At 38.1% G+C, this 14,487-nt stretch overlaps 1 protein-coding gene across 2 annotated transcripts in view; it reads left to right on the top strand.

Moving 5' to 3' along the window:
* The first annotated feature begins 2,128 nt into the window (after positions 1 to 2,128).
* rorc (RAR-related orphan receptor C) overlaps positions 2,129 to 14,487 on the top strand; it is a 50,234-nt gene continuing 37,875 nt past the window's right edge. For both annotated transcript variants that reach the window (XM_039694406.2, XM_039694405.2), the window contains exon 1: positions 2,129 to 2,594. In XM_039694406.2, the coding sequence (XP_039550340.1) occupies positions 2,540 to 2,594 (55 nt within the window). In that variant the 5' untranslated portion in view covers positions 2,129 to 2,539. The remainder of the gene's footprint in view (positions 2,595 to 14,487) is intronic.

Genomic DNA, 14,487 nt, shown 5'->3' with positions numbered 1-14,487 from the left:
CGATGAATAAGCAAAACGATCGCTCATTTTAAAAAAAAAAGTTTAAGTTTTATAAGCTCAAATGGTCACCTTGTGCTGTTCTGTGATGCACATTCGTGTCTCTCCTGTTCGAACTCGTTCATCAAAATGAACAAATCTTTTTCCAAGTCAATTTGTCATTTCGTTTGTTGAATGAACCAAATGACTCAAAAAAAGATTCGTTCATTTTGCTGAACGAGTTCGAAGAGTCACAAACGCGCATCACAGAACAGAGCAAGGCGACCATTTGAGCTTATAAAACTTAAACTTTGTTGTTTATTTATTAAATGAGCGATCATTTCGCTTGATAAGACCCTTATTCATCGTCTGGAATCGTTTAAATCCCTTTGAACAGTTTGCACTGAAACTGTCTTTTGGACCTTGAACTGTTTGGTTACCAGTAATGTGCATTATTTGGAGAAAAATCCTGGAATGTTTTCAAACCCTTAATTCAACCCTTAATCAAAAACCTTAATTTCTTTTCGACTGAAGAAAGAATGACATGGATATCTTGGAATTAACTGAAAGGAAAGTACAACTTATATCAGCAGCAATTTGTTTATTAAAAATTATGAGGGCTGTACACTCTAAAAAATGCTGGGTTGTTTTAACCCAATTTTGGGTCAAATATGGACAAACCCGAAATGTTGGGTTAAAAATGTAATGTAAAAATTTAACCCAACGGCTGGGTTAGTCCATATTTGACCCAAAGTTGGGTTAAAACAACCCAGCATTTTTTAGAGTGTATCATTCTTTTGCACACATGTTTTTGAATGTCCCCCAAAAGCCAATAATTTCAATTGTGAGTTTCACATCAGGTTCAAGCTGGACACAATTTCGCTGTGTTTACCAACAGAAAGTTTTTAAAGGGATTTCTGTGTGAGCTGTGCTTCATAAATCAGTGCACTATTGATAATAGACAATTAAGCTTTTTTTATTTCAAGGAGATCCAATGCAATAGTCTGGACCCAGAAAATGTTTCCCAAGTCTAGACTTAATAAATGAGAGCTCTACATTTTTCTAATGTCTGCTACAGACTGTGCTATTTTGGCATTCGTATAAGATCATTACAAATCACACTGTACGACATGGATCTAATAACAATAATGAAACCAATCGTAGGCTACAACGCAAATTAAGAAGAAAACATCATCAGTATGTGCAAGGGGTAAACAAATAGAGTAAGATGAATTGCAATGTGGCATTTTTTTGTGCTGAAACAAAGAGGAGCAAGGAAAAAGAGGCCAACATGGCATGCCAATTTTGTAAATGGAGCCGGAGGTAAGTCATTTTAAGTTTAAGCGCCATGCTGCGTTGATCAGCAGATGTAGAATCGTAGCAGCAAACACACTTTGAGATGATCACACTGTCAGAAAATTATTGCAAGCGATCTTTGGTCCTAAGACTGTGACAACGGCCGTCTTTGAACCTCTCTTACTGTAGGCTACAACACCATTGATTTAGGAGCGGCGACCACAGAAATCACCACAATTGGTGGTCATCTTTCGTGAATGTGTACCCAGGCATAAGACCTAAGATGATTAAATAAGGTTTAGGGATTGTGGAAAAGGATTAGGATGTTTATGAAAGTTACTATTATTTATTTCTTGTTTTAACAGTTGAATAAATTAGTGTATTAACATAGTCACCTCATATTATCCAGTGACAGTGCTGAATTCGCATTACATAACACATCACTGAAGGATTATTGACCATGTGTCCAGAACAAATGAAACTGCGCTCTTTATAAAAATAAATAAATTTGAAACGTCTGAGAGGGATATTGAAAAATTATAAAAAAATATTTCAACAATATTATTTAATCCAGTTTATGTTGCCTATTTGGTATAGCTATAAATTAAATAGAACGGAATTTCTAGACTGTAAGTTTAAAAAAATTGTCTTGGTGTGCGGTGTGATGTTATTCTAGCATACAATTAAAAAACACAATTACAGTGGACCGGACAAAAACCGCTCATAAACTACCCTTCAGTCTCCCGTTAAAAGCATTACTCTCGCGCTTCCAGCGCCTATTACATAATGATTGATGACATAACACCGTACTGGCTCGGGACAGCTCGAGCGCTGCGCGAGCCTGGACAGCCAAAGTCAATGCGCGCGCCAGAGGCCACTCGGTCGATTATTTATCCAACAAGTGCCCGTCCGTTTTTCTTTCTCTCTCTTTCTCTCCCTCTCTCTCAGGGGCTGGTCAACTATTTTTCTTTCCTTTTGAAATGTCTACGCATGTTTTTTATTTTCAAACAACAACGGAGCGAAGCGGAGGAGCATTTTGACTTAAACCTTGTTTGTTTATTGACCAGACGAGCCAACTTTTAGGGGATTATTGAAAATGGCGATGTGCTTGTTAAAACGTTTGCGGCGTCCAGGTCGTTAAAGTGTCCGCAGTTGTCTTCTCTTCCTTTGAGTGGATTTTTAGTTTATATTAGTTTAGTAATAATAATACACACTAATTTCAACCAAACTATAAGGTGTTGGCACCCAGAGTTTTGACAGGAAAGTAATGGAAAATGATGAGCCCGCGTCGCCGGACCCGAATCACGACAACACTCAGAGAGGTAAGCGTGCATTCCATTAAACCATAACATACCTGCTGCATTAGTAGGAAATGATCTCAGTTTGCACGTGTGTGTGTTTATAAGTGTCAAACACTTGTGAAACGTGGAACAAACTCGCACACACGTACATGCAGTGTTAGATATGAGACCAGTGGCACTAAAAATACACACCCCTTATGTGACAGAAGTGCCTGTCTCGTGTGCCAGCAGCAGTCCCACACTAACCCACAGCGCTTGTGCCAAGCGAGCCAGCTAAACCACAACTCTCTGAATTCTGTCACTTTTCCCTCTGATCCAGTGTGTATTCAAAATAGTGTTGTGCTGCCTTATCTATTCTTAAACGTGCAGTGTCAATTTGACTGATTTTCGGTCATTCATAGTGCAGGGTGCGTTTTCACTTTTGTTGTCATGTTTCTTTTAAATATCCCCTGTGGTGAAAATCAAGTTTTTAAAGGGACACTCCACCCATTTGCAGTAAGCTTTGTTTAGAAACCCAGGCATTAGTTTTGAATGGTCATATTCCTTTATTTTCCCCTGAGATGGGAGAAATAAGGATTTAAGTGTTTTACTTGCTTATTATGACGTAAAATCGTCAGTTTGCGTCATAATAAGCGGGAAGTCATATTTCAGTAGAAGGAGTCCAAACTTAGCTCCTTATTATTCAAGGGTGTGGGACCCACGCACCCTCCCCTTCCGGTCGACCACCATGGGACCTTATTTCGGAAAAATATTGAATGGTAGTCAATGGCGAGAGACAACAAATATTTTGATCTGGTTTGAATTGTGCCCTGAATTACACATATGATGTTTGTCAATTTAAAAGATACATTTTAAAGTAAAGAAAGTTGCAGTTTGGTGTAAAACCGTTGAGGTATAAGACTGTGAAAATACGTAATTACAAAGACTACAAACCCCAAAGGCGCACATTTTCTCTCAATGAATGAAGCTAACTTTACTGAGGCTATCTGTCATTGTTTCTATAGTCTTACGTTATAATCGTAACGTTACGCCGTCATACCTGAGTGTTTTATTCCAGACTGCACACACACAAGCAGCGGATCTCGTTTCGCTGTAGTTCGAGATGTAGTTCACAGAGCGATTTTCACATAAAACTAAATGTTACTCTTCTGTTGTATGACAAACTGCAACGTTTTTGACTTTCAGAATTATCCTTTAAATTGACAAACATCATATGTGTAATTGAGGGCACAGTTCAGACGGAATAAAAAGATAAGTTGTCTCTCGCCATTGACTATCATTCATATTTTTTCCGAAATAAGGTCCCATGAGCCGGAAGCGGAGGGGCGGGACTTAGGCTCTCTATTACAGATCAGTGGGTGGGACTTCACTTGAAGAGTTTCGTTGCAGAACGCTATAAATCCATTTTGATGAATTTGAGTAAAACTGTTTTCTTTAGCAATAAAATGGGAAGATGAAAACCACTATTTTCTGTTTCAAATTTTCATATAGCATTTGTAGGTTATAATAACAATAAAAAATTAAATCCAGGTTTTGATTTTAAAAGATTATTATAAAAACAGATTTTCCCAAAATGCAATAAATCCATTAATTTCTTTTTTCAAAATGCAATTAATCAAAATAAAATTGTATACACATTGAATTCGTTTTCTTGTGCATACTATAAATCCATTGCTTTAATATAACAATATTCGGTAACACTTTACGGTAAGGGTACATGTCATGAATTATCATGAATTCATGTATAAATGAATGCATGAATTAGCCTATGCATTCATTCATACATTAATATCATCAGGAACTAACAACGTTTTTTTTTTAACTGTTCAACGTTTTTCATTCATGACTTCATGGATGAACAACACCTTAATGGGCTTTATGCCCAGCTGCACTACTTCCTGAACTTCAGCCAGCTCCTTGTTTCCTGTCTGCCATTATTGGTCAAATTGATTAATTCAGGTGTACCTGACCTCAGTAGTCATGGCAACAATAATCTGACACACCTGAATTAATCAATTTGGCCAATAATGGCAGACAGGAAACAAGGAGCTGGCTTAAGTTCAGGAAGTAGTGCAACTGGGCATATAGCCAATTAAAACATTAACTAAGATGAGCACATCATCGTGAATTATGATTTATTAAGCATGATCTTAACGTTACTTCTGCATATTGCTGTTGTCAACCTTGGGACGTCGCCTCTGAACATTTTTGACGGCGTTCAGCTAAGGGCTTGGTCCTGCTCGGTTTTCGTTGACTTTGAATAAAACAATTGAAAGTTTTTCAAAAGATCCCGTGGGGTCAATGGGTCAGCGTGTCAGAAGTTTGATGCTGTCATGTGAGAACAAGCAACAGCCGGCATTTCCTCCTCCCGAGTCGCCTACCTCATCTTCTTAATCTCCTCACGTAAATGATTTGATTTCGATGTCACGTTTACCCATGCAGGATGCCTTACCCTCTGCAGGTTCACCAATGCTGTGAAAATTATTTTTCTTCTTTTTTTATGGATCGAAATGACAAAATAGATAAGAAGGAAGCCGGGTGTAGTTAAAGTGCTGCCGTTACTGTTTACATGGCGTGGAATGGTGCATTGTGATTGGTTGAGAGCGGATGTATCGCATTTTGCAGAAAAAGGAGACTGGCGTTTGTCACGTTTTGGAAAGAAAGGGAGAAAACATTACATAATAACACGACGGATATCGCATTTTATGTAAAATGAAACATTGACTTTTTAATACCGACCTGATACAAAACAGATTTTTTTTTTATCGCAGCACTGTCAAAGCGGCCAATAGGGCGTCGATGTATTAATTATGTCTATGCTTTTGCGCTCTGCACTTTCTTTTCTCTCAAGGCATCGACAACACAGTTGTCACAGGTAAATATATGTGTTAGAAGAGTTCAGTCTGCCTTAACAATGGTGCCACTTCGGATGCCACGATGCCCTTAAGCGGTGTCTCTCGTCGTAATCAGTCCTTCGCTGAATAATCAACGTCCATTAGCAGAATGCTAGCGTGTTATGGGCAACAACAACTCAACCTGTAAGAAATCGAAAGGACATTGTTCATTCAACTTTCGACCTATATCCCATGTTGAACTTGCAAAACCTACAAGCAAATCTGAGATTTCTCAACTGCAATTGGGTGAAAGAGACAAATTTAGCCATCCAGCCCCGTAGACTCCCATTCATTTTGCACTCGACTGATTGCCCCCAGTGGAACTCTGGTGGACCTACAACCAAAATTCGATACAATAGGACTTAAAGGGTTAGTTCACCCAAAAATCAAAATTCTGGCAGCATTTACTCACCCTCATGTTGTTCCAACCCCGTAAGACCTTCGTTCATTTTCGGAACACAAATTAAGATATTTAAGATATTAAGATCGCTCCTGCATACTAGTCCATAGGCTTCTTGAGGGAATGACTATTGCTGGCATTGAAGTTTATCAAAAGTTTATCAAACGACGAGAATACTTTTTTCGCACAAAAACAAACAAAAATAACGACGTTATTTCAACTATTTACTTCCTTCTCCATGGGCCTGTAGTCGGTTAACGTAGTGTGATAGCGTAGAGCTACGTCACACGAAGGCTCACTATTGGCCGACGCTGGTCATGTGTGTGATGCGTGTAACGTACAATAACAGAAGCTTACGCTATTAAACTAGTAACCTGACTCGCGCATAGGGAGAAATAAACGAATAGTTGAAAAAAATTTGTTATTTTTGTTGTTTTTGCGCACAAAAAGTGTTCTCGTCGTTTGATAAACTTAAGATTGAGCCCCTGTAGTCACTTGGAATATTTTAACGATGTCCTTTAATGACTTTTCGAGGCCAGCAAGTCATTCCATCAAGAAGCCTACGGACTGTATGCAGGAGTGATCTTAATGTCTTAAATATCTTAATTTGTGTTCCGAAGATGAACGAAGGTCTTACGGGGTTGGAACAACATGAGGGTGAGTAAATACTGACAGAATTTTCATTTTTGGGTGAACTAACCCTTTAATAGCCTACTTTCCGTAGACGGGCTTTGGGAGTAGTTACATTTAAGCTATTTTAAAGGGGTCATCAGATGCAAAATTAAAGCTGTAGTCCGGTGTTTTTCCTCTTTGTCGCCATCTCTGTTCTAAATCTGCAATTGCAGTCATTCGTGGAATTATCAACTTTACGTGAGTTGTACTTCAATACCTTCGACACGGCACAGCGCGGATGAACACAATGTTTGAGGAGACTGTGAGGCTGTCAGTCGCCGCAACGGTGTGGATACTGGCATTCACAATCAGAGAATCTACTTTGTGGAAGTATGACCAACATAAGAATTTTCATTGGAAAATGTCCTCTGAACTAGTAAGAAACGTCCACTTTTTTTCTGCTTCTGACGTTTCAGTAAATCTCATTGACTAAATCTAACTATCGCTTTTAAGTTATCATATCACGCAAAACCATGCAAATTATACTGTTAATCTTAACAACGTAAGCAAGCATTGCGTGACTACGTGTAAAGTCCTTCCGAAATGTATCCTTGTTTTCGCATGGGTCCGGTTGCAGTCTCTTGTAGCCACTCCAAAGTCCGAACGAAGTCTTTTGAATTTTACAGCGGGTGAATCTGTTGTCACTGGTGATTGTTGTTTGAACCTTTCTGGATCCGCCATCAAATTGATAAGTTTAATTATATAAGTGTTGTGAGAAAAGGGCCTTTTCAAAAGGCTATAAATCTCCACCTCCAATATCCTCACATGCAATATAGCTTAAACTAGCTTAGACTCTTCTTTATGTGTATAGATGTCACGTAATGACGCAAAGACATGCTCAAATCTCCCACGGAAATCAACCAGTACCACTGGAATCAAAAACATTAGAAGCTTGCCGCTTTGAATCGAGCTAAGGCAACCAGATTGTTTTGAACACTGGCTGGTTATGTATTTTCTCAAACATGTATTTTGGATCATTTTCACCCCAAAATAGCTACGGACTGGAGCTTTAACTTTTATATGGTTTTTGTATATAAATGTGTCTTTGCAGTGTGTGGACAACCACCACACAATGAAAAATCTATTCACTCACTTCATTTCCTTTTTATCCTCAAAAAGTCTAAACTCTCTCAATAATTAAGCCGTTTGGATTTTCTGGGCAATCTGATGTCATATTACTCATGCTCAGAACTGAACTGAAGTAGTTGAAGGAGATCGCAATTCTCGCGCATGCATCGTGGAAATCTCTTGAACTCTCGTCTCAGGCCTACAAGGAAGAAAAGGAATAGTCGAATAAAGTCGTTATTTTTGTTTTGTTTTTCGCACAAAAGTATTCGCGTCGCTTGATAAACTTATAGTTGAGCCACTGTAGTCACATGGAATATTTAAACATTTTCTTCATTGACTTTCTGGGCCGTCAAGTTTCTATCCCTTAGGAGCCTATGTGGTAGTTATACAGCTCTCAAATTTAATCAAAAATATCTTCATTTGTGTTCCGAAGATGAACGAAGGTCTTACGGGGTTGGTACAGCATGGGGGTGAGTAATTAATGACTTAATTATCATTTTTGGGTGAACTAACCCTTTAAAAGATAATCCCGGTATTTAACACCTTGAGTCTATTTTGTAGTTTGTTTTGAATGAAATAGAGTGGTGGACTTAGAAATTTTGACAATGGGTCATGTCCCGAGTTTTTGACTTTTTTAGAATCGCCTGTGAGAGCTTTAGACTGGCTGTCTATGGGCATGCACAAACATGCCAATAGACAGCCAGCCACCTTAACGTTCATTTTCTAAACTGCAACTCACCGAGTGGTTGGTGGTGTTCGTTGATGTTCTGAAACAGAATTGAATGTTCTGAAACGGTATTATCCTTTAAGGCAAGAATAATTTTTTATTAGAGGAAAAAAACTTTTAAATTGATTATTTTGGTGATCAAAGATGTGTTTTAAGGGATAAAATGTTTGACTACTGGGGGGACTTTAACTTTGGGAGTTAAAGCATGGGTTTGACAAATTAACTGTTATAATAATACAAAAATTCTATATACATTCTTAAAAATAAAGATTCTATAGTGTCAATGGAAATTTTCTATTTCCCAAAAAGGAATACCAGATAAGGAACTCATTACTTGCACTTTTCAATCAAGTTTATTCACACACAACGTTTCGGTCACACGACCTTCGTCAGGAGTACTTCGTCAGGAGTCAGCATACTCCTAACGAAGGTCGTGTGACCGAAACGTTGTGTGTGAATAAACTTGATTGAAAAGTGCAAGTAATGATAGTGTGCGGGAGTTTCTTATCTGCTTGAATGACTAGCTGGTCTTATAATCCGACGCACCTATCACCTGCAGGTGTGCGATGGAGTTTGGTCACCAAAAAGGAATACCAAAATAGCCTAGTTATTTGGCATTGCTGCAAAACCCCCATTTTGGAACAATTTTGTATAGCCTTTCTGATTGAGTAAAATAAAAAAATAAAAATAAATAAATAAAAGTAACTAAATATTTTTAGATGGAACATAGCTGTTGTCAATCCTTGACATGTCAAATAACAGTGAGAGTGAGAATATTTCACAATTGTAAAGAAAGCAATAACCAATTGTACATTTAATTTGTGGAGAGCCTGAAATTTAAACACATTTTTGTACAAGTGTAAAAAGGGTTTAAATATATATAAAAGCGAGCACATTTTTTGTAATGATGTAAAATGTATGACAGATATTACCAGTTCTGTGGTAGGAATTTAGAGATTCACTTGTTTTTCCAGAGAACTGAGGGATGAAACAAAAAGTCAGGGAAATAAAAGAGGAATAAAGGAAAGGAAAGTGATACCTATTGACCAGGTTGCACAGAGATAAGACTATACTTTAGTTACTGAAATGAAATTCCCTCAAGGGTGTCTTACTTGGAACTTGCAACCCAATAGGTCTCTTTAGGGTCTTATTCAACTGAAAGAGTATTGCTTTAATTGGAAACTGGTGTATTGGGTTATCTGAAGTTGAACTACTGGCTATGTCACTCTTACGACATTCATTTGCTGAGATCAGTTTGTTCAGTGACCTTATTTTGTTTAAACTGGAAGTTAACACAGCAGTGTGGTGTGTTAACCATTAAACCCTTTCATGCAATATGAGTTCAGGCAAAACATTACGTGGGAGGTGGATTATTTCATTCAGTGTAATTGAAATTATTATCAAATAACCAATTTTGGACAGTTTCAGTTGTTTGTGTATTAGAAATAATATGAAAGTTTTTTTTACACACTTTTAATATATAATGCAATATAGGTTTGCTCAGCATTGTGTTTCACAACATGACAAATTTTGTTCTTTTTTTAAATCTTCTTAAATTATTTTTAGAAATTTTGAATGGTTTGACAGCATTTGTTTCATCACTGATGATGAATTCTCGGACATTGCTTATACATAAATAGGACTTGTTTGTTGTACATTTACAAACAAAAATTCCATATTTTGAGAATATACAGTATATACCCTGTGTCATGCCTCTGTTCTTGTCCTGTCAGCATCCCTCTCTCAGTAGCACTATCTAAAACATGCTATTCATCCACATGTTCTCACACTTCCCTCATATGACACTCCTTTTCTGCTCCTCTCACTGTATCATCTCTGTTTTGAACTCCTCCACATTTACTTTCTATTCTGTTCTGTCTGCTTCTCTTCTTTGATGATCTCCCACTTGCTCCGGTGTACTTGCACCTGATATCTCTCTTGTACATCATATAAGCCTAACTTTCCTATTCTGAGTCAACATCTCATTCATATATTCACCTGTGCACACACTAGTGCTTCTCAACGTCTTTATATTTTCAGTCAAAAACCTTTACACTCCTAAAGTTCCCCTGTTTTGCTTTTTCGAATATACCTTTCATTCAAGAATAGCTGTTTCTGCAAAGTTTTAAAGATCAAAGTGCATGACAAATAAAGTTGTCTCCTAAAAGAAAGAATCGGTTCTGAACTGCTGAAATGAGTCTTCAGTAATTCTAGTCTCACTAGGGTCTCACTTTGGCCCCGTCCACACTACTGCGTTTTCGTTTAAAAACGGAGAATTAAAACGAATACGATCTCCGTCCACACCAGCGTTTTATCTGCGTATTAGAAACGATCTCCGTCCACATTAAAACGACTGGAAACGCAGATTACGTGACCATTCACCAACACTGGGCATGCGCGTGCCGGTGTAAACAGTGAATGACGAATCAGGGAAGGATGCGTCATGACTGATAACACCCAATTATAGAGCCAAGCGTCAGCCTCTGCGTCAGCGTTTCTAAAGTTCTCCGTTTTGTATGGTTTTGTCTCGTCCACACTAAAACGCACTCCGGAGATTCAAAACGCAAAACGCAGCTGCAGCGTTTCTAAACTTCTCCGTTTTAGGTCTTCGTTTTTCCCGTTTTAGTGTGGACGGGAGGTGCAAACGTAGCAAAAGGTCTCCGTTTTTAAACGAAAACGCAGTAGTGTGGACGGGGCCTTTGTCTAGTCTCTCCATAACGTATCTGCGTAGGTTTGTAACATACATGCATAATGCCATTCTGTGGTCTTCATTGGCTGGCCATCTTTTTTGACCCGCCCTCAAACGCTGTTTTGTAGCTGAAAAGATCATGTTTTACTGAATCATATATCAAGTTTTTTCAGACACTGAGAGAAAAGATCTGATGTGCAATGTATATATTATGAAAAAGAACCTTGACCTTGGATGCATATGAATGTAGGAGACCTCCAAAACAAAACTAGCAAAATTTAAAAAAGCATATTAGTGCATTTTAAAAATAAAAGGCATTTTCAGAACAATTCATAGATATTGTTCATTAACAGAAAATAAGTTAAGATCTTCGTATTTTAAACCTCTTCCCTGTCTTTTAATTTTAATCAGAAAAAACAACAACAACAAAAAACAACAAAACCACTCATTAGGCTACTCTTGTCTTGACTAAATAACTTTTGTAATTTTAATAAGGATTAATGTACACTCACCTAAAGGATTATTAGGAACACCATACTAATACTGTGTTTGACCCCCTTTTGCCTTCAGAAGTGCCTTAATTCTACGTGGCATTGATTCAACAAGGTGCTGAAAGCATTCTTTAGAAATGTTGGCCCATATTGATAGGAGAGCATCTTGCAGTTGATGGAGATTTGTGAGATGCACATCCAGGGCATGAAGCTCCCATTCCACCACATCCCAAAGATGCTCTATTGGGTTGAGATCTGGTGACTGTGGAGGCCATTTTAGTCCAGTGAACACATTGACATGTTCAAGAAACCAATTTGAAATCATTTGAGTTTTGTGTCATGGTGCATTATCCTGCTGGAAGTAGCCATCAGAGGCATTTCCGTGGCATTTAAACGATGCCCAATTGGCACCAAGTGGCCTAAAGTGTGCCAAGAAAACATCCCCCACACCATTACACCCCCACCAGCAGCCTGCACAGTGGTAACAAGGCATGATGGATCCATGTTCTCATTCTGGTTACGCCAAATTCTGACTCTACCATCTGAATGTCTCAACAGAAATAGAGACTCATCAGACCAGGCAACATTTTTCCAGTCTTCAACTGTCCAATTTTGGTGAGCTCTTCTTTTTTCCTATTTGTAGTGGAGATGAGTTGTACCCAGTGGGGTCTTCTGCTGTTGTAGCCCATCCGCCTCAAGGTTGTGCGTGTTGTGGCTTCACAAATGCTTTGCTGGATACCTCGGTTGTAACGAGTGGTTATTTCAGTCAAAGTTGCTCTTCTATCAGCTTGAATCAGTCGGCCCATTCTCCTCTGACCTCTAGCATCAACAAGGCATTTTCGCCCAAAGGACTGCCGCATACTGGATGTTTTTCCCTTTTCACACCATTCTTTGTAAAGCCTAGAAATGGTTGTGGGTGAAAATCCCAGTAACTGAGCAGATTGTGAAATACTCAGACTGACCTGTCTGGCACCAACAACCATGCCACGCTCAAAATTGCTTAAATCGCCTTTCTTTCCCATTCTGACATTCAGTTTGGACTTCAGGAGATTGTCTAGAGCAGGACCACACCCCTAAATGGATTGAAGCAACTGCCATGTGTTTGGTTGATTAGATAATTGCATTAATGAGAAATTGAACAGGTGTTCCTAATAATCCTTTAGGTGAGTGTATATTTTATTTATACAATAAGAACTATTTTTAGCAATTGAATACTTTATTTCTGCACCTGAAAACTACTGTTAGACCCACCTGAAAATAGATTTGGGTACCGAACAGGGTACCGAATTATATCGGTACTACCAAGTACCGATTCACATTAAATCAATCAGTGCCAAATTTCGGTACCTGAGAACGCATCTGGGTGCGAGAGTCTATTTAAATAAGAATAACAATTTAAATAAGAATCTTAAATTAATAACAATTTAAATAAGAATCCTGCATGTTATGCCTGCCTCTGTGTGAATGAGTAGCGCAGACGCAGGGTTTCATTTACCACACACACACTGAAGCATGTGTGAAGCTTGCAGTGTTTTTCAGCCTCTGCAGTGCACAATATAAGAACATTGTAACGGGGTTCAGATGTTATGGAAAGATGGAGGCGGGAACCGGCGAATGTTCAACACTATTTAATAGCATTAGATAAAACAAATACAAAACGAAAGTAAAAGACAGCAGCCCCTCACTTCCACTCCTCCGTGAGAGATGCGAGACCGGTGCGTCTCACAGGTGTCATTCATTATCAATCACGCCACCGGCGTCGCGCCGCTCTCTCACGTCCCTCGGCCTCGTCCTGCTCGCCACCAACATGAATGCATTTCCAGAGCCGCTCTGAGAGTCCCTGAAGTTCATCAGCATTTTACAGTTTCATTTAAGAAAAACTATGGTTATATAATAATTATACTGTATAATTAACACACGGAAACTCAAAGGTCTTCACCACAACCCGTTACTGTTGTACAGTTGAATTTAGGTAACTAAATGTAATAACAATCATATCAAAAACTTTATTTTCTTAAGGAATAATCACACTTTTTTTCTTAAATTGTAATTTTAACAGTATAAAGCTTGTGTTGTTTGACAAAAAAAGTTTAATTGCATATAAAATTTAAATTAAATTAGTTTGATAACTAGAAAATTCACAAAACCGAATTTGTGGAAAACTAAACATTTGATAGAAATATATATTTTTTTATAACTAAAATTGTTGTTTTTTTATTAATATTCAAGCATCACAGATAATGGCAGACAGCGACTAAGGCAGCTCTGGCATAATGTTAATAACACCTCTACAAATTACGTAGTTTATTTACAGTTATTGAGGTAAACATAAATTACCGAAAAAAGGTACCGGCACCGAATTTCAGGTACGGGTTAAAATGTGAACGGACCTTTACGGACCAACCTTTACCTGAAAAGGACTGCTTATTTCATATGCACCTTTGCTCTGTTGTATTGTTTTATTTATTTCGGCCTGTTGAATGTTAAATTCATCGAATCCTTGTCCAATAGAAATTATGTTATGATGCAGCAATAAAATAGCTAGTATTACTTAAATGCTTTCAAAACACTGAATAAAGAAGAATAATTGATGACGATCCGTTGAATTATTAGAAAATAATCCTTTTATTTTTGCTTTGCGTTGTGGCCGTATTACCACCTTCGGTCAATTATTCCGCTTATACTACGGCTACCACACCTCAAGACATTGTTCAGATGTATTTCAATGCATTTGTCAGGTTTTTGTCCTTAAAACTTGTGTCTAGGACTACTGTAATTTCTTATGCATCTAATCTCAAGCCTCCATCGCTAATTCCAAAACGTCATTATAGAACTATTAATGGAGGCTTTAGCCACTGATAGCAGACTAATGCAGTTATTAGAGAGGGAGAGAGAGATTAAGAGTGTGAATAGAGTGCCGAAGTTACGACGTCACTCTGTAGGCCGAAACGCGGAAGTGAGTTAGCATTTTAG

The sequence above is a fragment of the Pimephales promelas genome, chromosome 12 (assembly GCF_988280905.1).
Source record: "Pimephales promelas chromosome 12, fPimPro1.hap1.1, whole genome shotgun sequence".
Taxonomy (NCBI): domain Eukaryota; kingdom Metazoa; phylum Chordata; class Actinopteri; order Cypriniformes; family Leuciscidae; genus Pimephales; species Pimephales promelas.
Note: the sequence above shows the minus strand (reverse complement) of the source record. Positions and strands in the feature narration are given on the sequence as shown.